We start from the raw sequence: 26,926 nt of genomic DNA, 5'->3' as shown, positions 1-26,926 counted from the left end.
AGTTTATACGGCATTTTGAAAATAATGCTTAAGGTTTAACAAAGCTTGTTGTCCACCCTATCCTTCCCTTATAATGTTTAATGCCGTATTTAATTCGTATATTACGTTGCCATAATACCCCGGTGTAACCCATGCGTGGGTGGGGGTACCTCCGGCAGGATGTGGGCTCCATCCCAACTATTCCACTCAGACCGCCTATAATAAGATGTTACAAAGACCCTCATCAGCACCAACCCGCATCAAACTAAAACCAGTTCAGATCCCATAGGCTCCTCTGCCCCAACCCCCACCCCTACCCCCACCCTCCCCCTCCCCCAGTACGGACTGGTTCTGCTGGTGCGACCCTGTTCTGTCTCCGGCGGGGGGGTGACATCCTGTGGCGCTTCCTGTGTTTGTAAACTAGACGGGAGGAGAACGACGGAGGAGGGAACCCGAAAGGTAGACACACCGCCGTTCATTTATTTCTTTAATGCACGAAAAGTATCCGCCGGCACGTCGTGGTGGGGCGATCCGGGTGTAGTTAGGGTGTAGCTGACGGAGGAACAAAGGATCGGGCGGAGGAGGTCGTGGCGGAGAATCTGGCGACACGTCGGGAGGACGGCCATCGCTGCTCTTTCTTAGCCCTTAGCTGCTTTAGCATCGGGCTAGCGCTGCGGCTCCCGACGCACGTTCGGTTAGTTTTCGTCGGGAACACGAAGAGCGGGTCACCGTGCGAACGTCCCCGTGTGTCGAGGTGCAAACCGTGGCTCCGTGATCGGGGGTTAGGAGAACGGTGTGTGGGCGCCACAGAGGCGGGCTAAGCTAGCCACATTAGCAGCTTTTTTAACGGAGAAGCTAATGCTAAGTAGCGGCTAGGCTAGGCCACTGATGCCATGTTAGCTACGCATCTCAAATTCTCCGGCAGCCCGAAGACTTCGCCTTTCTTCTGTTCGGCCGCTGCAGAGACGGTGCGTCTGGCTAGCGAGGAGCGGATTAGCTCCTGTGTTAGCATAGGCTAATAGTTAGCAAGCACGATTAGCCTACTGACGATAATGGCGACCGATGTGCATCGTCAGGTAACCACAGAGAACCGACACGTCTGGTCGAACCGGAGCTGCCCTGTAGCGGGAGCCCCACCACAGGGCAGACAGCCGGGCTCCACCGTAGCGGGGCCCCGTTACAGGGCAGCCTGCGGGGCTCCGCGGTTGGGTGGGTTCGGGTTCCGTGGCAGAAGGTCGGGATGAAGAGGATCTGGGCTCCCCTCGGGGACTCGGTGCTTCGTGGCACATTAAACCCGAGTTCTCCTCATCAGTGACCGTTAGCAGCAACGGGGACTCGAGCTCAAGCATTGTGTGGATTTTTTATCCCCACCAAAATGATGGGCTTATAAAAATAGATAACGACTGCCGCCCGGTTCCTCCCCAACCGCCAGTGCGTTGGTGAAACATCTGATCTATTGCTGGGTTTTAACCCGTTTTGTGGTTGGTTTAACGGCTTGAGATGCTGTTTTTTTTAGCGGTTGAGTGTGGGCTGGAGACCCGAGCAGGGTCTGCTCTAGTGGGGGGGGGGAGGAGGAGGAGGCCTCGCCCTCATCAATTAGGCCTCAGCACAACACAACACAATGGATTAGACTGCTGGAGGCTCCTCCACGTCTCCATTAGCCCAGATGGTCTCCTGCAGGGTCTCCTGCATGCTCTCAGGGTGCTGGACCAGGACGCTGGTCTTCAACCTTGTTTGTTATAAAAGCTCAAAGTTCCGAGGAGCACAATAATAGCCAAATAGATCTCGTGTTTTAGTCATCATGCCGTGGATGGATCGCCTCATAGTATTATTTAGTGCGGATTGTTTTTAACCAATTATGTGCTGAATAACTTTATTAACTGTTTATGCCACTTCCACGCCCTGAAAATGAAAAAATATGCATAAAATGCGGAGGATTAGGTACCGTTTAAATGCCTCCACGTACCGTTTCTTCTATGGTGAATGATGTGTATTTTGGATTATAGCTGTTGTGTATTTGGCGGTGAGGATAAAAACACATGCATTTAACCAAAACAATTTAAAAAAGTACGCCTCTTCATTTTGAGGAAAAGTGGTCAGGAAAAATACCAGGATTGAGTTAATATACAAAAAAAAGCCCACGCAAATGATGGAACAGCCAGAATCGACTTGCGTAGGCCCAGCTGATGCATCTGTCTTCCAGCATTGTTGGATAATCTTCCTTTATTTCTATGAAGGAAAGCTACTGCTATCAGCTGTATGTCTGCAGTGCATGGCTCTGTCAGTACGTCCTGTGTGTTATGAATGTTATTCAGTGCATACACCAACTTGTTGGGAACCTGTTGTCTGGTGCATGTCATTACCGCTGTAAACAGGCTGTACGCAGCCATGATGCTGTTGTGATCGTCTGTTTGATCCACATCCTCCTTCTCCTCAGTTTTTAATGCTAGATGAGTGAGGTGGGTGTGGCTTCCCACCTGACTGACCATCCTGACTGACGGAACGCTGGATGACCTTGTCCCCACCCCTGTCCCTGCGTTCACATACTCGGTCCCTTCAGCCATGTCCCATCTACCCAGCAGCTCAGTCCGCGACCATATGAAATGGGTTTGTTTTGACAACACCAAAGTGGTTAGAAATTACATTACTTGCATTCATGTGTCACTCAGGATGTTGTCATTATTGATTTGATGTTGCTTTTTGAAAAAATTAAAATTTGCATGTTGAAATTGGCCTACGTGCAGATTGGCAAGAATTACAGCCTGTTTTCTCATTTGTTTGTGGTTCAACAATTCACCATGTGAGGCTCCCATGCTGGTGTTAATCCCACGTGGTCCTTGTCTATCGCCAGGCCGGGCTGCTTGGGTGCGAAGCGGTCCTCTCCAGCATGGCCCTGATGCAGGCCAGCTCCATGGCAGGTCCACCCAAGAAGATGATGGCGCCTCTGGGCCACGGCCCGCCCCAGAGAGAGGGCCCCGACCGCGGGCCCCAGAGCCACATGATCCTCCCCTCGGGGATGAGCTGTCCGCCGCTGGTGAGCACGCACCCTGGGACCTCTTGGGGGCGGGGGGGGAGGGTTAGACTGTGCTTCTTTAGCTGTGATCTTACTGTTAGAAGAGCTGGGAGCCCTTGTTTAATACACTTAAACACTCAGCTAAAGTGGGTCGTGGAAAGGGGCTCTTATTGTGGTAATATGGAGGGAAAAGGTGTGCTTGTGGTGTGAAGACACTAGGAGGAATGTGGGTTTGATCTTTCAGGATTTGATGGGATCAGGCCCAAGTGATAAACATGGGAGCCAGCTGTGGTGGAGTGAAACGTATTATATAAACGGGAAGGCAGCCAGCAGGGCACAGGTTCTGCTGCAGAGAAGGTGCATGCATTAGTTTTAAATGTAGAATGGGTCATTTAATTGTTTGGTTGTGTGTAGACATGAGTTAAAACTGTGCCTTGTGAAGGATTGGAGTCACGCTATCATACCGCCAACAAAAGGAGTGTTGTTTGGGTTTCCCCTTAAAAGCAAAACCTAGCGAGACCTTTGCTTCAGCAGGGATTCTGAGTAGAATTCTCGGATAAGGAGTGAACTGAAAGGGCCATACGAGTAGTCCTGTAGCTCAGGCCACCGGGTGACTCCCAGCGGACTCTAGTCTGTGTTTCCTCTGCAGCTCATCAGGAAGGACGGTGATTTCCAAGCCCCTCGCCTGCTGGACGAGAAGGACATGAGGGCCAACGAGGACATGCAGATGAAAAAGAAGAACCGGAAGTCAGGAACGCCCTGCAAAGTGAGAGAACAAGATGGAAGGGGAGGGAAGGTCAGTGGTACTAAACCTAAAAAAGTAGCTCTGACATCTACTGGGCAGGTCTGTTTTTTCTTTTTTTCTTAGTTAAAAAAAAAAAAAAGATCCAAGACTTCAATCATGCCTTTTAAGCACCAATCCGAGCCCTGGTAACTTCAGGCTCGTGTGTTGGGATCGGAGGCTCTCATATGGGAGCATTTTTCAGTGTGGGGGAGGAGGGAGGAGCCGAGGGGAGCCGTGGAGGGGGCGGAGGTTCTCTGGAGAGGAAGGGGGGAGGGGAGCGAGGAGGCGGACAATAACTGCAGTTGTGTGCAGAAGAGGGGGGGAGGGGTGGAACATGAGGGCACGGAGCCTTTGCTAGGGATTCTGTGTCTTGTTGAAATGAGAATATATCGTTTTATTTCAACGAGGGGGGCCTGGTTTATTTTTCCTTATTTATTTATTTTATTTATTAATCACGTGGCCCGCCGGTCATGTGTTTCCTCAATACATTTTATAATTTAATTAAAGAAATACAATTTCTAAATAAAAAATTAAGTGAATTTAGAAAAAAAATGCCCAACGGGACATCTTTTTTAATCTTCACATTAAAAAAATAAATAAATAAAAGTAAACCGTGGAGCGGATGGCGTGCCAGCGGATCCGGACTCTGACCCCATGTTTCTGTGCTGCCCTCTTTAGGGCCCGGGCGGCGACGAGAACGGGCCGGCGTCCAAGGTGCAGAAGAACTTCATCTGCGACCACTGTTACGGCGCCTTCAGGAGCGGCTACCACCTGAAGAGACACATACTGATCCACACAGGTACGAGCCCTGCCCCCGCCGCCCGCCTCACTCCCTGCTGCCTCGGCCACCTCTCAATGAGTGCTGCCATTAATTCGCATTTGTAAGACTTACACCCAGCGGCCGGCGTCTTACACTGGCCTGCGCCCGGGCGGCCGGACCCCCACTGTAAGACCCTCTCTGCGGCCCGCTTACACAGCTTGCTTTTGGTAGCAGCGTTGTGCAGCCTCACAGCTGATTGGTGGTATCTGTGGGGAGCTCTTACTAAAACTGGTGCTCTTCGGTTTAGGGGAGAAGCCGTATGCTTGTGCCGTATGTGACATGAGGTTTATTCAGCGTTACCACCTGGAGAGACACAGCCTCATTCACTCGGGTATGCGTCCTCTATAACCGTACCCATGTAACATAAGTCCAGCCACATCTGTAGTCCTCCACTCACACCAGTGGGACTGCAAAAGGTTCTCAGGGTGGATTTTGTCTGTGGACAGTAACTTCCAACAAAGCAAAATGGAGAGGCAGGATCCTTGATGTAAAGGCTCGGAGGTTTGGCTCTGTTCCGTCGGGCCCCCAACACCAGAGCCGCTGATCATAACCCTAAAGAAGGTCACCAGGGCCTCGCAGCACGAAACGAAGGTTGTCGTTGGTAACGTACGGGGCTCGTTGAGGGGAATCAATGCATGGACATCAAAGGACTACACACCGATAGCCCCGGCTAGCTGGGCTCCAGACCCAGACCCAGGCCTCCCCTTGTAGACTGGCCTTTATGGAAGGATATCATGTGCCGTTATGTCATGATTTAAGACTAGGATTTGCGGTAAATTAATTTTCAACCCAAAGGACCAAAAAACATGGCGGCCTTATTGCCTCATTAAATGTTCTCGAGGCAGTCCCTAATTCACCTTATTTTAGGTTGATTCATTACTGTTTTGTTTTTCAATATCCATTTCATTTCCCAGTTAAGTGATCATAGGACACAATGCGTCTATAATTGTGTACTTTATGTGCCTGTGGCGATTCATGACCCTTTAGTTAGGCCCAATACTCACTTGATTTCTACCCGTTGACTAGCTAATAACTGTATGCTCTGTGTGTGTAGGGGTGAAGCCGTACGCTTGTTCCATGTGTGACATGCGGTTTTTCCAGCGTTACCACCTGGAGAGACACAGCCAAACTCATACGGGTATGCGTCCTTTTACCGTACCCTTCTCAAGCACAAAACCTCAGTCTGGAGGCATTAACTGTCTGTTACGTCAAAATAGGATTTGTTAACCGATGCATATATATATATTTATCTATAAACGTATATAGTAAAAAAAAAAAAACTAATCGCAATTAATAAACAAGATCCCTTTATTAACAATGGAACCAAATATAACAAACCAAACAAGCAAGAAAAAAAGCAGTTCATACCAAATAATCCGTAGAGGATAGTCCTTTGATGTCCAAGACTATTTGCCATTTTTTTCAATTGCACTCTTGTCCAGTGTGTTCCGTCTGTTGTTCTGCAATGTTAACCTTCTGAAAGCTCACGTTAAACCGTGTGGTAGCCCAATGCTTTACGTTCGTTTCTCCCGCAGGAATTAAAGCGGTGATCAGACCAGAAGCCTTGTAAATATTTACGTCCTACCATCATACTACGCCCTAGCTAGTACGCATGACTCCAGCCGGTGGCTCGATGCCTTTGTCGTAAACAGAGACTCTAATCAAAGCATGGTACATCCAGGTTAGACCCTGGTGCTGCTGGAGGCAGCTATGCAGATAACACTGGCCTTTAGTGACGGCTCATAGCTCCTCTTTGACACATTTTAGTGTGCTTGTACATTTATATCCATCCTGGGTTGTGACTTGTTTCAACCATAAGGAGTCCCTGTAATCAAGCTCATAGGTGGGAGAATGCCAAACACCAAGCCCCTCAATGCTAATTGGAAATGTCTGGTGCATCCCAATGATGGTGTAAACCCTCCTTCCAGCTAACGTGTTGATGCTTTGTGTATGTAGGGGTGAAGCCCTACGCATGCTCCATGTGTGACATGAGGTTCTTCCAGCGTTACCATCTGGCCAGACACAGCCTCACTCATACTGGTATGCGTCTGCCCCCCCAGCTCTCTAGATAGTCTTCAGTCAAAAGTGAAAGTTAACTCGACAGCGGGGTCGTCTCTCCTCGGCAGCACCTCCCCAAGCGATAAATCGCTAGTCATATCCGGGTAACTGGATCTAGTCTTAATTTCTGGAACGAAGACGTAAATGTCAGGTTCCCCGATCTCCAACGTGTGACTCTGGGTTCTGAGTACAAGCAGACTTGGGACGAGGCCTTGAGAAGCGGTACCCTACCCTAGCGCACATAAGTGATCCTCCGGCTACAGCACACATAGCGACCGGCCTCTTTCCCCTGTCGATTAAGAGCTCATGTGTTGTGTGTTGTTTGGGTTTTGCTAGTTAATGATCTGATCCTCTCATGTGTAGGGGTGAAGCCATACGCTTGCTCCATGTGTGACATGAGGTTTTTCCAACGCTACCACTTGGCCAGACACAGCCTCACGCACACTGGTACGGGAAGACATTTCTAACTACGCCAGGGCCCCCTAACCGGGCTGCCGTTAGGTCGTGTTGATCGACAGCATAGCAAACGTCATTATTCTATTGTTAGACTTGTACTTGTTAAAATATAAGCTCTAGGTAAGAGATAAAAAAAACTTTTAGCCCTGTAATTTTTCTTGCTCTTTGGTAGTTATTTTCTGAATCTCCTCATTTGGATCTCTCTTGTTGCTGAGGGAAGTCTGAAATGTACGTTTAGCGAGGGCTATAACTGCAGGAATATGTTAAATGTTGCTATGACCCAGTTTCTATAACATCCGTATAATTGTAATTCCGAGTGACGTATGTTCTGCCTGCACTGTTGGCCTCTCTGAATACATTTAACTGAATGGGTGTAACCCTTTCACTGCCAGCCTTTATAAGTTGTTATCTTATGTGTGCAGGGGTGAAGCCATATGCTTGCTCCATGTGTGACAGGAGGTTTTTCCAGAGATACCACCTGGCAAGACACACCCTCAAACACACGGGTATGCGTCTTACCTTATCCCTCTCACTTGACACCGCCAGGGGATAGCGAGAGCATAGCCATCTAAACAGGCCTGCCTGGGAGGCTGCTTAGCCCCGGGAGCATGTCCGTTCAATGTACACCACAGAATTATGTCTTTGCTTAGCAAAATTTGGGCGTTATGTTTCAACACGGCTATCTTCCTAGAGTGCCATTAAGGTGAAATTCATTTCACACCCTTGTCATGGCTTCTAGGAGTGGTCGCATGGCATCGTGTCCGTCTCTCTGTCTTGTGTGTGTAATATATGGGGGTAGTTGTGGTACACAGAGAAGGTTCCCTGTTCAGTCTGATAATCCGTATGATGCTAACTTTCACATGTCATTGTTGTACACGTAGCTCCTGAGAGCGGATTCTAAAGTGTGGTACTGTATGCGTTTAGGGGTGAAGCCGTACGCTTGCTCCATGTGTGACATGAGGTTCTTCCAGCGTTACCATTTGGCAAGACACAGCCTCACTCATACTGGTATGCTTGTATTTGTTTTCCCTCTACTGTAAATCCCTATTTATACAATATGTTTTTTTTCTTCTAATGATAAACCTGAATGAATAATATCAGAGTTCCTTATAACGCAATAAAAAAGAGTTATAAATGAATAAGGCTTTGTTGGAAACTGTCCACCTAAAAGGGCCCTGATATCCTTTTGCCAAAAACGTGCTTTTCTGCTGAATATTGTCTTGCAACATTTGCATGTCTAGTCATTATTTTAGTCTTATTTACACACATCTATCCAAAGCACATTACACAAAAAGTATTGCCATTTTGGACATCAAATGCCATTTAGAGTTCATAAACTGGAGGCTACCATTTTTGGTGTAAGTACATAATCAGTGATTATATTTATTTTCACTGGTTTGCTTCATTGTTAACTTTTCTTCTAGTGCTATAAATTTAAACGATTTAATGTTTTGATGTCTTAAGTATCCATACTTTTGAGTGTAATGAGCTTTTTAATGGATTATGTGTAAATGTACAATAGTCAAATTCCTGATGTAATTTTATCGTTGATATTACATTTAAAATGCAACTTAAACAATTTCATATTATATATTGTGTCAATGTCTTATCTCCATATGGAAACATGTAAATTATAATATGGATAATATGTTTTGTGCTTTGTCTAGGAGTGAAGCCATACGCATGCACCATGTGTGACATGAGATTTATCCAACGCTACCAACTGGAGAGACACAGTCTGACTCATACCGGTACGTCCTTTCTCTTTAACCTTTGACCCTCTTAGCCCTCTCTTGGGTTGTGCATGACCCCGATATTGACTCTTCTATGGCTGCATCAAACTCGAGTTTGTACTGCTACCTATCGTGTACCTGATCAATATCCTGATCAGCTGCCTCTGCAGTAAGCTCCTCAAGTACATGACAGCAGCACTAGTTTAATGTTAAACGCTTTGTGGAAATACATATGGTTTGAAACTGTGGCTGACCAAGTCAAGGCACTCAAATAGTAAAGCTGTAGTAAGTATACATTAATGTAATGGTTCTAATTCAGTAGTGACTGCTGAGTTATCCTGCATTGAGGCAAAATTGCCAAAAAGGATTTTTACATGTCGTCATACTAAAAATGTATTTAAATATGTAGATCCATATATACAGCTAACACAGGGGCAGATTTTAATTAAACAATATCTAATTAATTCTGGCAAAAGATTGGTCTAGGACCCTACTGATGGACTAGGTAGAACAATGCAGAACACTAAATTATATTATACACTTTAATGAGCCCCTAATCAGGCCACCAAAACTTATGTCTCCATTATGAGGCTCCCAAAACTCATATGCTTTTTTTTCTTACTGGTTTAAAACAATTTTATGATCATTATATAAAAATATTACTGGATCCTTTTTTTTTGTGCAAAATCATAAAAACTAAGAAGAAACATCTTAAATTACATGTATACCTTTAAATAAAAATACAACAAACTATCTGCATCAACCTTTAACTTCTATCTGTCTACCAGAGCAGGGAACGTGTGTAGAAGTTAAAGCAATGCTGTCCACTACTTATGGAGTTCACTGTCATCCAGTCAGGGTCAACCACTCAGTTCAAATGGCTCCTGGCCCTGATCAAAAATTGGCTTACTTTCCATTCAACCTTGTTTATAGCCTAGTTATTAAAAACAATGCTATCATTATGTTATTGTGCAAAGGGAAATGTTTCTATGACGGTTTTCAATTAAATGAGATGCTAAACCGCAGGTCCGAGAACCTTTCCATCTCAAAGCATGTCAGCCTCCTGCTCTGTACAGATGTTTACCAACTGCCTAAAATTGTCTTACCTTTTGTGATCAGCGTGAAAAACAATCAACATTTCCCGTTAACATAAAAAGTCCTAGTAACGTTATTTATGGCTTGTGTAAATTAGTGGAAGTAGTTTTATGCTGACCCAGTTGGAATGTGCTCATGAGGAAAATACAAATTTGGCCCAATCCTAGTATAGCTTCTGGCAGGTTGTAAATTACTAGAGAGCTTTTTCTCCAAACACGTTGTCTCCATTGTCCCGTTCCCCCCCCCACACGCATCGTTAATTTGAACATTGGCCTGATCCCAAATACGATTTTCATATATAAATAATTTTTTTAATGACATTTTCGAGTGGTCCAATTGGAAAGTGGGTGTATATTTTGAAACACTGGAATATTCTGTTGGACGCGCTGATGAGAGCAACCAAACGTTACTAAACCTTTTGGGTTAGTAACGTTAAACCGATCATTTTTGGCAGTTGAATTTCTTTTTGTAATGCTAAAGTTGGTGCTTTGTGTGTGTAGGGGTGAAGCCGTACGCTTGCACCATGTGTGACAAGAGGTTTTTTCAGCGCTACCACCTGGCGAGACACAGCCTCACTCATATGGGTATGCGTCTGTCGAATATACCCAGCCCACCTATAGAATACCTACTCATACATGTGCTTGATATGGTTTAAATATTGTTGATGTACAATTGGTAATGAATTAGACCCTTAATTCATGATTGCCACTAGATGACATCATCAGCTCATGTGATGTGTTGTTTAAGTGGATTTAAATACTTAAATATTATACATTAATATCAGACAAGCATCGTATAGCTGTTCTTCCCTTAAGTTATTTCAGGGGGAGACATTGGTTATTAACCACCTATAGCGATTTGAGATGATACTGGTAGACACAATTTAAAGTTGTAATAATGAAACAGGTGTGTGTGTGTGTATATATATTTATATATACATCAATGCACACCATTTTTCTGTCGAGCCGGATTAAAAGTAACACGATGCTCTGGTCGTTTAGGTGTGAAACCTTATGCTTGCACCATGTGTGACATGAGGTTTTTTCAGCGCTACCACCTGGCGAGACACAGCGTCATTCATTCGGGTATGGGTCCGTGCACCGTGCCTTGGACATCTAGTGTCGGCAAGGATTGGTGGGCTTTACTGGAGGGCCCATGTTTAAAAGACAGGCCCTTTTTTAGTCCTAAAGAAGTAAAGTCCTAATGTACAATCCTAATGTACAATAACCCACATTCATTATGCTTATGCAGCAAAATGGCCTCACTGAGAACATGATTAGTTTATTGTTAAAGCAGTCGGGTTTTATTGTTTTTGCATGAAATTGGCGTGTGTGTGGTTAATAACCAATAGATATGAATTCAGAAATGAGTGGGTTGAGTGAGGTCCAGTAACGTAATACTGCTACTTTGCGTTTAGGTGTGAAACCTTACGCATGTACCATGTGCGACAAGAGGTTTTTTCAACGCTACCATCTGGCAAGACACAGCCTCACTCATATGGGTATGCACCTACCCACCTCAACCATGCCACTGAGATCTGTGTGTATTAAAACTGTAAACACGAGGTCAAGCTAGGCCAGTTGTAGGGTTTTTATGTTGATCCGTAGAATGGTTTTATTGGATTGAACATGATTGAACCTCTATTTTTTTTTGGCCCATCTGCAATATAAATGTAATGTCATCTGTAAACAAAAGCAATACAGAGACATCATCAGCTCATGTGATGTGTTTTAGTTGTGGACTAAAGGAATTAACCCTCAATGCCATCCTTTATTAAGGGGATTTTGGCAGGGGAAACAAAAATTCGAAATCTAGTGCATAAATACCCTAATTCTTATCGAATTGATGACAAAAGCGGTTAACAACCCATCAATAACAAATAGATGTCCGCTACATTTTACATTGATGGATTGTGAAACGGAAACGATTGGGCAGGCTGACAATAATGTATTGATGCTTTACGTTTAGGTGTGAAACCTTACGCTTGCACCATGTGTGACATGAGGTTTGTTCACCGTTACCACCTGACGAGACACAGCCTCACTCACTCGGGTATGCGTCCGTGTACCCAGGCCATTTCACAACGTTTTTGCGCTATTCCTGAGGGAGGTTTGTGTGAATGAAGTCTAAATCAGTTTCTCTATTTGTTGGCACGGTTGGATAAGCTAAAAAGGCTGTAAAAAATTGCCCTGATTACTAGATGGCATTTGCCTATTTTCGTGAAAGTGCTATGTAATGCAGTACCACAATTTGTAATTATTTGTTGGCATTATTAATATTGTTGGTTTCTAGTAGTATAACCTGACTTTTGGCCTTCTTTACCCAACCCACACTATAGATGTTATAAAATAGTGTTTAGAACTACGAAGGATAATACGGGCATGGACCTTTTTAATTTACTTGTTTGGATCTCTGGATCTGCCTCTTAGAAATTGTCAGTGGCTTTTTTGGTCAGCAATTTGAGCAAAATGTTCACCTTTGGCAGAAATGGGATAAGAGATAGGCTGAAAATACAAAATGGATGTTTGTCGTGATACAGAAAAACTTTTATTTCGGCCCTTAATTAATCCTGCATAAATTTTGTAATGCTAAAGTTGGTGCTTTGTGTGTGTAGGGGTGAAGCCGTACGCTTGCACCATGTGTGACAAGAGGTTTTTTCAGCGCTACCACCTGGCGAGACACAGCATCACTCATATGGGTATGCGTCTGTCGAATATACCCAGCCCACCTATAGAATACCTCCTCACATATGTGCTTGATTTGGTTAAAATATTCATGTATCAAGGCATCGTAATTGCTCTTGTTCACCTGTCAAGTTGAAGAGTTCAACTTCCGTCTTTTGGAAGATAGCATTTTTTGAGTTGTATTAATTAACATGATTTTTTACAAACAAATTTGTGAGCCAGCTTTAAAATTAACATGATGCTCTGGTCGTTTAGGTGTGAAACCTTACGCTTGCACCATGTGTGACAAGAGGTTTTTTCAGCGCTACCACCTGGCGAGACACAGCCGCACTCATATGGGTATGCGACTTCCGATGAAACCCAGCCGTAGGGATGGATGCCGCATCATAATAGGCCCATTCACTAGAACATAGGATCAGACAGAAATGGAAACCCTGAATCTCCCACAGATCCGTCTAGTCTTCTGAGCCCAACCATTTAGAGCCAAGATGGCCCTGGGATGGAGAGCCGTATGTGGTTTCACCTGGTACAGCACAGCACATAGTGGTATCTCAAGACGGTCTGGTTGTCGTACACTACCCTGACACGGTGGGTGGAAAGGCCTTTTTTAAAATAAGTGACCTTTCCACTGCCAAATGGCGGATCAAAGTTCCCATATGGAATCCCCTATTTACGCTGTTGTTTGGACATTTTGTCCATTTTCAAAGTCGTATACCACAAATCTATCCTAACCAGTTTATCAGACAGATCAAATATGTATATTTGTAATCATTTCATGGATCATTTAAAAGTGATCACAATCTTCTTTTTCTAGAGAGTCAAAAACCCACAAACTGTTTTAAGGGGATAATTTCTCACCACACCTTGATTTTGGGCTGCTTGCCATTTAAGTTACTCAAATTATTGGAACACATGTATCTACTAGAGTCATAACATTTCATTTCTTACAATAGAACTCTGCAAAATGATGTCAAATGTCATGTACATAGTTGTTTAACAACTGCCTAAAATTGTCTTATCTTTTGTGATCAGCATGAAAAATAACTTTCCCCCCCTCCATAAATTTGCAGTTTTTATAGACGTGTATACAATAACGTTGGCAATTTAAATTCACCGAAATTGTTTTATTTTCCAAGCCAGTCAGAATATTTGCAAAATAATTTGGTTTTGAATGTTCATCCAGCCTTTGATGGGTTTGGTGATGGTAATGGCTAGCAACATCTGTTTTTCCAACCATGCTTACTCCATTGTCAGAGTTTGGGCTGTATTCCAAAAAGATATCGTCTCATTCAAAGAGCTTCTATTCTCGTCATCCATTGGAATATCCAATGATCGGCAGCACTGCTGAGCACAACCAGACTTTACTAAACCTTTTGGGTTAGTGAAGTTACATCGATCATTTTTGGCAGTTGAAATTCTTTTTGTAATGCTAAAGTTGGTGCTTTGTGTGTGTGTAGGGGTGAAGCCGTACGCTTGCACCATGTGTGACAAGAGGTTTTTTCAGCGCTACCACCTGGCGAGACACAGCCTCACTCATATGGGTATGCGCCTGTTGATAATACCCAAGAATAGCATATATTTGTACTTGACTTTAAATGCCTGTATTAATGTGATAATAGTAATATAGTCTTATCTTGCATTTAGTTGTTTAAGTAGATCCTAAGTCTTCTATTCTGAGACGTGTCGAAGGCAGATTCAAGCCATTGTCCACAAATGGCAGCTGAAATTGAAAAGCTACCCTTTAGTAAAGAACAATTGATCCAAAAACAAATTACTGCCCGTATACTCGCCCCATTTCAGTCCATCCTATTGCCCTTTTATCTCCTTCTAATACAAGGAGAGTTGGCTAGCAGGTTCTCGAAAGCAATCCATATGAATAGGGTCCAATTCATTCTAGTTCCTAAAGTGCGAGGTGGTTCTGCTGAACATTTTATGAGAAGGTTGTCAACTGCGGGAGCTGAAACGTGAATCGTTGCTTTCTTTTCGAAAGGCATGGATTATAAGGAAGATTTGTTTCCCTTAAGGTTGGATATCATTCTTTTAAACTATTCTAAAGTATACCTTGATTGTGATTCATGTTTCAGACATTTGTTAGCAATAGTATAGACTTTATTTAACTGTAAGAAATGTGACCCTTTTCTTCTCCATTGCTTTGCGTGAAGACTTCTATGGAGCTGTACCATGCTAGCTAGCTCCTTGTGTTGCAAGGAGACTTCAACTGCAATAGGGTCTCAACTGACATCCAGGGTTTGCCCTATTAGGCTTCATTGACATAATATTTTGTACGTCTCAATGCTAAAAAAATAAAATGCATTATTTTTCGAACCAGCTATAAATGTAACATGATGCTCTGGTCGTTTAGGTGTGAAACCTTACGCTTGCACCATGTGCGAAAAGAGGTTTTTTCAGCGCCACCACCTGGCAAGACACAGCCTCACTCATATGGGTATGCGTCTGCTGATTAATACCCAAGATTAGGATTTATTTGTACCTGATTTAGGACTAAATTACTGACTTATTGTACTAATAGTAAGGTCTTATCAGGCATCTAGTTGCTTAAGTGGATCCTAGTACCCCTTTTATTCACAGACAAGCAATGTAAAGGCGGACTTTCTGGGTCAAAATTGAGCCACTCTCCACAAATGGAAGCCGACAAAGCTATCCTTTTCAAAATAACATTTCATCCCAAACCAAAATACTGCCGTTGACCTGCCCCATTTCAGTCCATCTTATTGCCCTTTTTGCCTTTTTCGAATTCTGAGAGTTGGCTAGCAGGTTTTGGAAGAGCAGTCTAAATGAATAGGGTCCAACTCACTTCAGTCCCAAAGTGACAAATCTCTCAAAGAACATGTATTTGAAGGACAATTGTTTGTTGATGTAAACATTGTAAATGTATGAATAATTCTTAAATTATGATGTTTGTTTCATTTAAAAAAATGTTTTAATATACAATAGTTTAACTGGATGGAATTGACCCTATTCATGTCCATTGGCTTGAGGAAACCAGTCTAGAGCTGTGCTATGCTAACTAACTCATGGTTTAAGAAGGAGACAAAAATTGCACTAGGTCCTCAACCGACTGGGATTTACCCATTAGCCCAATTTCTTCTTTTTTTTGTCAATTTTAAGCATAAAATTAATTGCATTTTTCGAACAGTTATAAAATTAACATGATGCTCTGGTCGTTTAGGTGTGAAACCTTACGCTTGCACCATGTGTGACAAGAGGTTTTTTCAGCGCCAGCACCTGGCGAGACACAGCCTCACTCATATGGGTATGCGTCTGCTGATTAATACCCAGAAATACCATATATTTGTACCTGAATTTGTTTTAAATTACTGTATTAATGTTCTAATAGTGAGGTCTAAGCTTGCATCTTGTTGTTTAGGCAGATTTAAATTGATGGGCAACAGAAATCCGTAATTTACTTCTTATTCAGTTTATTAAGAGTTAACTAGATTTAGAAACAAGCATCAGCAAATGATGTTCCATTAAATCAATTGCAATCCCAAGTAATTGCATCTACAATTTCCATCTCGAAGTCAAATTTCTCTCAATCCAATTGAATGGGTGGAGTTTATTTACCCTCTTACCTACGTATCCAGGCAGGTCACCACTTGCCTAACCCTGAAGTGACCAGGTCATGGCGCATTGCCTTACACTAACCTTACCCTTATGTGACGAAGTCAGTGACCAATAAGATTAAACTTACCTTCCACTCAAGTGACCAGGTCAGGGACCCATCACCTTACCCTTACCCTACAAACATGGTACCAGGGCAGGGAACAATTACCTTACCCTTACCCTAACAACATTATACCAGGGAGGGAACAATTACCTTACCGTAAACATGTGATCAGGTCAGTGACCACTTACCTTAAACTTGCCTTGCAATCGTGGCGGAGGCAGTGACCACTCACCTAACACTTACCTTGCACGCACATCAAGATGAAGGTGCAACTGAGTAAAGTGACCATGTTTCAGTCTATAAAGTAGTACAAAAAGCTAACGGTGAGGTGGCCGGGGCTTCAGCTCATACCCTTTCAAGACTGAGTTGATCTGACTCAGATGTATATCAATATACTTTTTGTAGTGTTGTGAATCCAGCCATCTAGTATCATGTTTATTTAACGTTTATAGGTCCTGTTGTCCATCACTTTAAGTCCCTCTTTTTAATCTGATCCAAGCAATTTCAATCCAGATATTGGGTGAGGAGTCTGTCGCTGACCTCATTTGGCAGATATAGAAAAACTCTCTTTTCAAAATAATTTATCAGAAATAAGTAAAATACTACTATTGTGCCCCATTTCAGTCAATCCTATTGCCCGCTTTGTCTCCTAATATTTTTTTATTCAAAAAATGTATTGCATTTTCCAAACCAGCTATAAAATTAACACGATGCTCTGGTCGTTTAGGTGTGAAACCTTACGCTTGCACCATGTGTGACAAGAGGTTTTTTCAGCGCCAGCACCTGGCGAGACACAGCCTCACTCATATGGGTATGTGTCTGCCATTAACACCCAGGAATACCATTTTTCTACCTGATTTAGCTTAAAATGACTATGTATCCAGTTGTTTAAGTCGATTTTAGTATATACCTTGTATCTGAGGTGAGCATGTAAGGCCAGATGATCAGGTCAGGATTTAGCTGCTGATGGAATTTTAAAACCTACCTTTCTTCAAGAATGATTAATCCTGTCACAAAATACTGCAGTTCTACTCACCCCACTTCAGTAGATCCTATTGCCCTTTTATCTCCTAATACGAAGAGAGTTGGCTAGCAAGTTCTCAAAAGCAATCAAAATGAATAGGGTCCAGTTCTATTGAGTCGTAAAAGTGGCTTGGAAGCTGATGGTTCTGCGTTGCATCTTATGGAAAGGGTGTGGACCGCGGGAACTGAAACATGAATCATCGTTTTCTTTCTAAAGATATTGATTTTGAGGAAGATTTGTTTTGATCTATATGCTGGAAATGTCCATCTTTAAGACTTGGCTATAGAATATTTTTTTTATGATGCATGTTTTAGATTTTGTTTTTCATCATACCAATTTTTTTTAACTGGTAGAAAAGCGACCCTATTTATCTCCATTGCTTTGCATGAAAACCGCTATGCTAGCAATCTCATGGTGTTACGGACAAAAGCTGCAATGGGGTCTCAACTGAGGAGGAGTGATTGTCCCTGATGGGCTTTGATAAATATTCTTTGGTTGTTGAAGTTTTAATGCTTAAAGAATGTATTGCATTTTTCAAACCAGCAATAAGATTAACATATGATGCTCTGGTCGTTTAGGTGTGAAACCTTACGCTTGCACCATGTGTGACAAGAGGTTTTTTCAGCGCCAGCACCTGGCGAGACACAGCCTCACTCATATGGGTATGTGTCTGCCATTAATACCCAGGAATACCATATATTTTTCCTTGATTTAGTTTAAGTGACTCTATGGTACCGCTTTACAATAAGGTTACATGAATGGACCATTATTTAACATTAGTTAATGCAATAATAGGCATCATAATTCATTAGCATATTGGTTAGGGTTAATTTTAGTATAACTGGAGTCAACCCTTACCCTAGCCCTAATAAATAATTTGTACATTAAGGCCGTAGTTAACATGAACAGCATTCATAAACATAAAAACCATTAGTAAATGATTACCAGACCATTAGTTAACTGTTAATTAACTTTCTTGATTGTAAGTTCCTGCTTATTACTGCATTAACTAATGTTAATTAACTTACCCTCATTGTAAAGCGTAACCGACCATTAGTTTATTAATAGTTTAGTCTACTCTTGCATCTCGTTATAAGTGGATTTAAGAACGCCTTTTTTCAATCAGAGATGAGCAATGTAAAAGCTAGATGTTCAGGATCACAATTTAGCGAAATTGAGAAAATACCTTTTTCAAAGGAACAATTGATCCCAAAACAAAATACTGCCATGCCTACTTGCCAATTCTCCTTTCAACGCAAGGTGAGTTGGCTAGCAGGCTCTCAAAGCAATATAAATGAAGATGGTCCAATTCATTCCGTCCAAAAAGGGTGTGGACTTGCCGAAAAATAAAACCAGAATCTTAGATTCTTTTCAAATTACATGGATTTGAAAGAAGATTTGTTTTGCTATATGTGTTGGAAATATGAATCTTTTGGATGTAGGTAAAGAATACTTGGAATATGCTGTATGATGCATTTTCCCTCTGTATTTTAGGTTGTATCCGATTTATTTAACTGGAAGAATTGGGACCCTAATCATCTGTTGCTTTGCGAGAAAACCGCTAGGGAGCTGATCATGCTAGCTAACTCATTGTGTTACAAGGAGTCAAAATTTTTAGTAGGGGCTCAACTCACAAGGCAGTAATTTCCCCTATGAAGGCTTTTTTTACTTGTTTAAGTTTGAATGCAAAATACTTGATTGCATCATTTTTCAAACCAGCTCAAAAATTAACATGATGCTCTGGTCGTTTAGGTGTGAAACCTTATGCTTGCACCATGTGTGACATGAGGTTTTTTCAGCGCTACCACCTGGCGAGACACAGCGTCATTCATTCGGGTATGGGTCCGTGCACCGTGCCCATGACATCTAGTATTTATTTTTAGACAAAAAAACTTTTTATTTGCCCATATATTAATTTTGCTGACACAAATTTTAAAATGCTAATGTCCAGTCCATGTCTCAGTTTTGCAGTTAAAATTCTACTTGCTTATTCCCTTTCTTGATGTCTGGCATCCCAAAAGAATTGCACAAAATCTTGAAGGTTATCCTTGTGTTTGCTTGATGACCAATAGATGTTGTTCATTCAGGAAATAAAGAAAAGTTGGTTGAATGAGGCCCAAATAACGTAATACTGCTACTTTGCGTTTAGGTGTGAAACCTTACGCATGTACCATGTGCGACAAGAGGTTTTTCCAACGCTACCATCTGGCAAGACACAGCGTCACTCATATGGGTATGCATACGCCCACAAACAGTACATGATTTTGTTTTGATAATTGTGGATGTAAGAGATTTAATATCACAAAAATTTGTACAAATGTTGACAACCCAAAATCCTATACCGCCAATTGTTTACAATTCATTGGAACTTCAACTGCGGCTCTTATTAAATCTGAAAGGGATAATTATTCTGGCTGATGATAATGTATTGATGCTTTACATCTAGGTGTGAAACCTTATGCTTGCACCATATGTGACATGAGGTTTGCTCAGCGTTACCACCTGACGAGACACAGCCTCACCCACTCGGGTATGCGTCCGTGCACCCTGGCCGTTCTAGTTTTTGGGCCGTATTGGAGGATTTGTAGGTTTTCTCTGAAGAAATTTAGAATCAGTCAGTATGTTGCGTCCCCCTAGTTGTTGGCACTTTTGACAACACGCTAAAAAGGCTGTAAAAACATGTAATCCCTTATCGGTGAGGGCTTTAGAAAGGACTTAGGGCCCTGGGTTCTCTCTGGCACTTTTTGCCCAGAACGGCCCTCCTGTTACACGCCGGTCTGTGATGATACAGCATGCTCCGGCTGAGTAGTTTATTTTGGGCTTGTTTCTGAAAATAATCTCCATTTGGCTCTCCAAACTACTGGGCTGGAGGTCTTCTACATAACTCCACCATGAGGCCTATTCCGATCTCAATGTAGCAAACGTCCTGCAGCTCCACCTTGTAGTTTACACGCGGCTTTGGGAAAGTCCAGGAGAAAAGTGGAAGTTTGCACAACGTGGAGACTAACAGTTGAAAACCTTGTGGACTTTGAGGTGGAGAGGCTGACCTGGGATCCGTCTTGTGGCCTCATGAGCCTAGAACTAGTTGCTCTTGTGACACATGCCTTTTGACAGGATGGCTAGGATGTTGGACCATTGCAGATCACCTGCTGTTTGAAAGGGTTAACTCTAACTGGCAATGATGTTGAGTTGTTTGGTGGCCCACCATGTCCCTCTGCAACCACCAGACTACTGGTGCAGGAAGGAGATCTACCTGAGTCATGGGCCCAATGAACTAGTGACCGGGGATACGTTTTAACCTGGGGGGCTTTAGAGATCCCAAGAGGATGTAATACGACTAGGTAGATCTCACCATGAGGAGTTTCTTGTCATATCTTAGCGGCATCTGTTGGGTGCGTTCAATTCTTGATTAGAGTAGACCTGCTTGTGGAGTATTTGGTTCCCAAGTAATTACGGAGCAACAGTGTCGAATGCGACTCTCATAGTGGCATTATGGGTGATGGACTGAAGCCTTTTCAGACTGTTGAACCTGATTAACGTTTAAGGCAATGCCCTGGAGGATTCAGAGTTAGCCTGATTGGTTTGGTTTGAGGTATTGTATAGCTAGAGATCTCCTAACTTGGTCAGACCCCCGTTGTTTGCTAGGATTGGTTGTTTAGGTTTGGGTAATGCCGGATTCTTCCACTTGATATGTAAATTGACTCTTTTTACAGCCTTTTTAGCTAGTTAACCTACATGTGCCAATAATACCAGAGGGTGATCTAAAACACACTACTGTCCAGCTAACTGGACATAGCCATGTCCCTTTAAGAGCTTAGACGCTTTAGCGTTAGGGTTAATATACTTTATATACAGTCAGTCAGTCAGTCATGCTAGCTAAGCAGTTTGTCCCATTGTTAACATTTTAGAATTCTTTGCATGTCCCTTAAAGAGTTCCCCACCTAGAGCCCACATGAGGGACGTATTTCTGAGTGGAGCTTGGGGGCCCAGGGTTAGCATGAGCGTGTAAGTTTTGTGTTTTGTACTGCCGGAGGATAGGGCTAATGCATTGCTCTGTGTGTGTAGGGGTGAAGCCGTATGCTTGTTCCATGTGTGACATGAGGTTTATTCAGCGTAACCACCTGGAGAGACACAGCCTCACTCACACGGGTATGCGTTCGTTTACCGTACCCACACAACCGAGTAAGGCCCCTTACATTTTAATCAAAACAAACTCGAGTTTGGATTGTCAAGTCATTTGATGGGATGTTGAACCAGCCTCTAAAATGTTAGAACGGGGGGGTGAAACGTGTTTAGTAGATTTGAAAAATAATTGAAATTCCACTCTGATCTACACATACTGAGTTGATGACGAGGCATTTTAAAAATCTATTTTATTATTTAAAAAATGAATCAGTTGAATGCAGAAAATTAAAAATATAAATGTCATCATTAGAGTGAGTTTTTACTTTATAGCTGTTTAGTTTGTTTACTGTCGCCAATGTAACTGGTGACCAAAGATTGCATGCTGTTTATTAATATTAATATGATAACTGTTGTTATTGTGCTGGATGTCTGGATGTTGTGCTGTGAGGGGAACTGGGATGTTTCACTGACTCTATCCCAAACTCTTTCAGGGGAGAAGCCCTTTGCTTGTGACATGTGTGACATGAGGTTTATCCAGCGCTACCACCTGGAGAGACACAAGCGCGTGCACAGCGGGGAGAAGCCCTACCAGTGTGAACGATGCCAGCAGGTATGTGAGGCCATGCCCCCCCCCCAGTGAGGGGCTGGCGGTCGGAGACGGAGAACCGTCTTGGGGTCTCCCAGGGGTGCCCCCCTCCCCACTGAAGTAGTCTCTAGCCTCAATTAGAGACTCACGGTTGGATACAGTAGAGAGACGTCTCAAGTCTGGATAAACGTTTTGCACAATGAAAGCATTCATCGCATACACAAACATATATTTATTTAACGCGATGAATGCTTGTTGATGTAGTCGTGGCCACACAGTTCTCTGAACGCCCAACCCGAACCGCCACACTCCTGTCGGAGGCGGAGATACACACAAAGGCCTGAATCAAGATGTTAGCTGATGGCCTCCATTGTGTGACCTGGTTGTGTGACTGTCCTGGGACCAGTGTATGTGGCACGCTACAGGGATGTCTCTCCATAGCTCCCATACTCAACGCAAGGCTGCTATCCAGCTGAAAGACGGGATCCCTTCAACACTATTTATATTTTTCATAGTAAACTGTGATTCTGAATATTGTGTGGCAGATCCATAGTATCACCACCACTACATACAGCACGCTACGTCGTAACACACGCCAGTGATACAGGAACACATCAGAGCCGTTCCCTCACACACCCCTCTCTCCCCCCACCCCCCCCCCAGAACTTCTCGCGGACAGACCGGCTGCTGAGGCACCGGCGCCTGTGCCAGGGGCGCGGCGTGGCCAAGGTGGAGAGCCAGCCCTGCTGTGACCCCAGGCCCTACTCCCAGGAGCCGCCCCCGGCACCGCCCACCTGGAGCCCCCTGCACCCCCCGCCGGGGCGGCTGGCCGTCTGACATTCCACCCTCCGTTCGCAACCAGGCCAGAGCCGGGAGGCCCCTACGCCAGGCCTCTACTCCTCGGCGCTGTGCTGGATGGCGTCCCGCCCCGGCACAGGCTGAGACGTCAACTCTTTGGGAGGGGAGGGGAAACGTGATGAAGAGGGACATTCTGTGTTGTTTTTTTTGTTTTTCCCGTTTTGTCTTTTTACTGTATTTCTTTCTACTTTTATTTTTTTAAACGGCAGACTTTTCTGTGATTCAGCAGTGGTCCTGTTTTGTACTTAATCTATTGATTTGGCTAAACGTGGTCTTGTTATCCAGATATATCTGCTTCCCGGCGGTACTGGGGAAGTGAGGCTGTGCATCCTGTCGCCCTGGCAGCAGGCGGGTGTGCGGTTGTATATAGTGGGGAGAAAACATGTGAACGACCTGCTTTTTTGTTGCTCTAAGGCCCATTTTGTACAGTCATGAACGGAGGTAAAAAAAAAAAAAGAAAACGCTATTGTACTATTGCAGGTCAGTTGGTTTGGTTCACCTGGACTGGAGGAATGGTTGTAAGCATAGTGGGTGACAGAGGGTGCCGACCCTATGGACTACTGCTCATAGTTGTGATACAAGTGCTGTCCCATTCCATATTAACAGTCTTGCGAAGCCCCTTCTGATCTTAATATGATGATTTTGGTTTTGTTTTTATCGACGAAACTCAAACTGTTGTAAAAGAAAAAAAAAAAAGCTTATTTGAATGTAATGTTGTACAAAATGAATAGAAACAGCAAATTAGCAGCGAGTTCATGTATTGTCCTTTCTGCTGCTGTAATACAGAAAGACTAGGGGGGGTGGGGGGATGGGGAGGTTATTTTGTTAAAGGAAAAAAAAAAAAACGATCCTACTGCTTAACACAAAGTCCTGAAGACGTATTCCAGTGGGGCCTAGGCGTGGCCCCCCAGGGGACTACCTCCGTGGCCCTCCTGTTGTCTCTGGCGTCGTGTGCTGGGGCCCCAGGATCCAGAGCTCTGCTAGAGTACCCCGCCCTGTGTACCAAGGTGCCGGCGTACCCTAGCGTCCGTGCGTCTCTCCGCCCCCACCCCCCCCCCCCCTCCTCCCTAGATCCTGATTGGCCGCTCCAGAAATCCCTTGGTTTTTTTAAGTTTTTTTTTTTTTAATGTACAGATTCTCCAGTGGGACGGGGTGGGGGGCGGGGTTAATACAAATCTTGTGGCCTTAGTGTGCTTCTTTTTATTTCCTGTATTCATTTGCCTTTTTTCTGAACTAATGTTTATTATCGTGCTTCAGATATATTTACTAAGACAAGGCCACCTTTTCACCCGAGGGTCTTCTGGCGGAGCCCAGACCGGTTCCCGCCCCCCCCCCCCCCCCCCGCCTCAGGAGAGACGCCTTCGCTTTTAAACTCATTGTTACTGATCAAAGAAAACAACCGTTATATAGGGAGGAGGAGTCAGGAGCTAAGGGAGCTTGACCGTTCGTTGTGAGTCGTCAATAGTTAATTTTTTAATCCCCCCCCCCCCCCTCCCCTGGAGAGTCGCGATGGCCATGGCCACACACTAACGATTTGCATATGTATCCAAATATTATGTGGTTGGTGTGTACAATGGATGTCTGTTATGTTTTTACGGCTTAGCCTTAAATAAGTGCAGATACACAAGTAATCATTGTAGTGCTAAATGATATTGTAACGGACGATTACTTTAACCTAAGGAGAACTTTGTTGGTAATGTGTGAGTATCATGGGCGTAACAAACTAACGCTGCCGCACCGCGATGGTTTAAAGGGCAATATCAAATAATTCATCCGTTAAATCCCTAACTGTATTCTGTTCTTTTGAGTTTTTATTTGATTTTGTTTTTTTTTATCAGTTTCATTGTTAAAATGCAATAGAATCCTTGAGTCTCTGATCATGTGTCTATAGGAGGAGAATTCTGCAGGCAAATTGTTGTGTTGTCTGAGAATTTATCTGTTACATTTTGATGATTGTTTCAAGGACCTTTTTTTTTATTCTGATGAAATTGTAAACACTGGAGTGTCAGGAAGAAAAGACAAAAAAAAAAAGAGATACTGATATTTTTCCTTCGGACTGTACTAGAGTCTAGGTTTTAGACGGAGCCGATTCTCCTCTACTTGACAAAGAAGGGGGTCAGAACCATTTGGATCAGTACAGTTGAGAGCCCAGTATGTAATTTTGCCATTAGTGGCAGTAGTACCACGAACATGTTTTTGTTTTTGTTCTTATACAAGTCCCTGGTATTTGTAGTGATTATATTGATAATGGTATTAGATAAGCAACAGCATAACAGTAGCTATCACAGATTAGTTGTTTTCTTTATTAGTCTTGCATGCAGAGTTATGGTCCTCCGTTAAAAAGGATCTTGATATTGATTATTTTGTGTAGGCAGAAATGAGTGCATAAGAATAACTTCCTAAAAATGTTACATTGATTATTGTAAAGACGGGCTAGCTAATATGTACCCTTGTGATCCAATTAGTTTCAACTGTATGAATCGAGAGGAAAGGCTTCTTACTATTATGCTGAAATAAAATAATTTGTAAAAGATATTTTAACTGGTTGTGCTGATTTGATCTCTTACTGCTAAGTATGTATTGGATTGATGGGATGGTTCATTTGGGGGGAGAGGGGCTAATTATGGTTTGGTTTGGCCAACTACTGTGAAGGGAAGCTTTCAGAAACCTCTAGTGTACAGGGTTAGTCCTTCTAGGGGCTGATTGTCCTCGTCTAGGGGGTGAGTGTCCTTTCATAAAGGTTGCTCATGCTAACCTGAGTAACCTATGCTAAAGGAGGGTTAAAGGATGCATCGAGGCTCCTTTCCTAAGAATTTCTAGAATTCTAACCACCTTTCCTCCAAGTACGTCCGGTTCATCTGCATCGGAAGGAGATTTCCTATGCAAAAAAGAATTCGAGAGGCCCCTGACCCACCTTTGCGAAAGGAAAGGAGATATCCCATAATCCTTTACAGCGGCAATATTTAAAGCGACATGCCACCGACGAAGTTTACCGACTATGCGAAGGCGCATTAGGACACGGTAAAGCAGAAGAATAGAAGAAAATACAATTGATAAATATAACCGCAAGCGGTTATTAACGGGGTCCGAGCAAAATCAAAAGTCAAGAACACACTAATGGAAGATATATAAATAGAACATAATTGTCATATTTAAGGAAAGATGTTCCACTTATAAACCTCAACTGCAGCCTCATTCACATGGTCAAAATGTCTATTGATAAGCACACAACATCCAGAAATCTCCAAGCACACATTTCTCAAGTGAATTAAGGGCTTTCTTCAAAGCATATACCTTAAAAATCTTTGAAATTCGGGGAAATTAAACATTTGTAGTCAAGAACACTAACGGAAGAAATATAAATATGACAGAGTTAATTATGAAGGAAAAATGGTTAACGAAGAAGTTCCCCTTAATGCCTCTTGGCAGTCCAATTCTTGGAACTAATGAGCCGGAATGTTGATTGCCTGATGATTTTCAGGTGCTGTGAAATGTTGTATTTCTTAAATAAGTGGCAATGACAGAATGTCATGTTCAGCTTGTTCATAATGCTCAAATCAGGATTCGAACTCTCAACCTAAGGATCACCAGTACACGGCAAGCACAAGCACATTCCACAAGAGGATTAAGGGCTTTCTTAAAATAGTACAGATCTGAAAAATTGCACTGTTAATGGTATCCACCTAATGATAGCGGTAGTTATACAATAACAAAATGGTCATATAGGCAAAATAGGTTGAGACTTTTGACGTTTGGCTTTTCTATGAAATTGTGGGAAAAGTAAACATTTTTAGAGCAGAAGACCAGGGTGAAAAGGATGCATCGGATTTTAGAGATTAATTTGATGGAAGAATTTGGAGTCCAGCTCAATCTCGTAAGGAGAAATAAGGCTAGTTCATAATTCTTTTAAATAGCGCCACCTTTGGGTGCTGTACCACATTTTGGGTTTATTAGTAGTGGGGGGTATTGTTATCCACCTAATAATAGTTTTTTATACAATAACAAAATGGTCATATAAGATAA

The 26,926-nt window shown here is 43.0% G+C and overlaps 1 protein-coding gene across 43 annotated transcripts; it reads left to right on the top strand.

The window, feature by feature from the left end:
* Nucleotides 1-314: 314 nt before the first annotated feature.
* Nucleotides 315-25,438, top strand: znf740a (zinc finger protein 740a). Of its 43 annotated transcripts, none has more exons than XM_079748305.1 (28): nucleotides 315-438; nucleotides 2,417-2,586; nucleotides 2,831-3,013; nucleotides 3,624-3,788; nucleotides 4,455-4,575; nucleotides 5,651-5,734; nucleotides 6,553-6,636; nucleotides 7,018-7,101; nucleotides 7,533-7,616; nucleotides 8,035-8,118; nucleotides 8,778-8,861; nucleotides 10,439-10,522; nucleotides 10,940-11,023; nucleotides 11,356-11,439; nucleotides 11,907-12,047; nucleotides 12,553-12,636; nucleotides 12,878-12,961; nucleotides 14,080-14,163; nucleotides 14,985-15,068; nucleotides 15,813-15,896; nucleotides 17,038-17,121; nucleotides 17,913-17,996; nucleotides 19,087-19,170; nucleotides 19,484-19,567; nucleotides 19,781-19,864; nucleotides 21,400-21,516; nucleotides 21,951-22,069; nucleotides 22,709-25,438. In XM_079748305.1, the coding sequence occupies exons 2-28, from the start codon at nucleotides 2,542-2,544 to the stop codon at nucleotides 22,880-22,882; spliced, it is 2,661 nt and encodes an 886-aa protein (XP_079604431.1). In that variant the 5' UTR covers nucleotides 315-438; nucleotides 2,417-2,541; the 3' UTR covers nucleotides 22,883-25,438. The 43 variants fall into 43 exon arrangements, with proteins under 43 accessions (XP_079604431.1, XP_079604438.1, XP_079604420.1 ...); XM_079748312.1 differs by having other exon boundaries at nucleotides 2,417-2,610; nucleotides 3,642-3,758; XM_079748294.1 differs by having other exon boundaries at nucleotides 2,417-2,610; nucleotides 3,642-3,788.
* Nucleotides 25,439-26,926: the final 1,488 nt, after the last annotated feature.

The sequence above is a fragment of the Pollachius pollachius genome (genome assembly GCF_949987615.1).
Source record: "Pollachius pollachius genome assembly, chromosome: 12".
Taxonomy (NCBI): Eukaryota; Metazoa; Chordata; class Actinopteri; order Gadiformes; family Gadidae; genus Pollachius; species Pollachius pollachius.
This window is presented reverse-complemented; position numbering and strand designations above follow the sequence as displayed.

What these genes read in the sequence shown, in the direction of transcription:
- znf740a (XM_079748272.1), top strand. Translation starts at nt 2,542, where the DNA reads ATGTCCCATCTACCCAGCAGCTCAGTCCGCGACCATATGAAATGGGTT. An exon ending in ACACAGCCGCACTCATATGG is followed by an intron (nt 12,962 to 14,079) that starts GTATGCGACTTC and finishes GTGTGTGTGTAG; the next exon opens with GGGTGAAGCCGTACGCTTGC. An exon ending in ACACAGCGTCACTCATATGG is followed by an intron (nt 19,568 to 19,780) that starts GTATGCATACGC and finishes CTTTACATCTAG; the next exon opens with GTGTGAAACCTTATGCTTGC.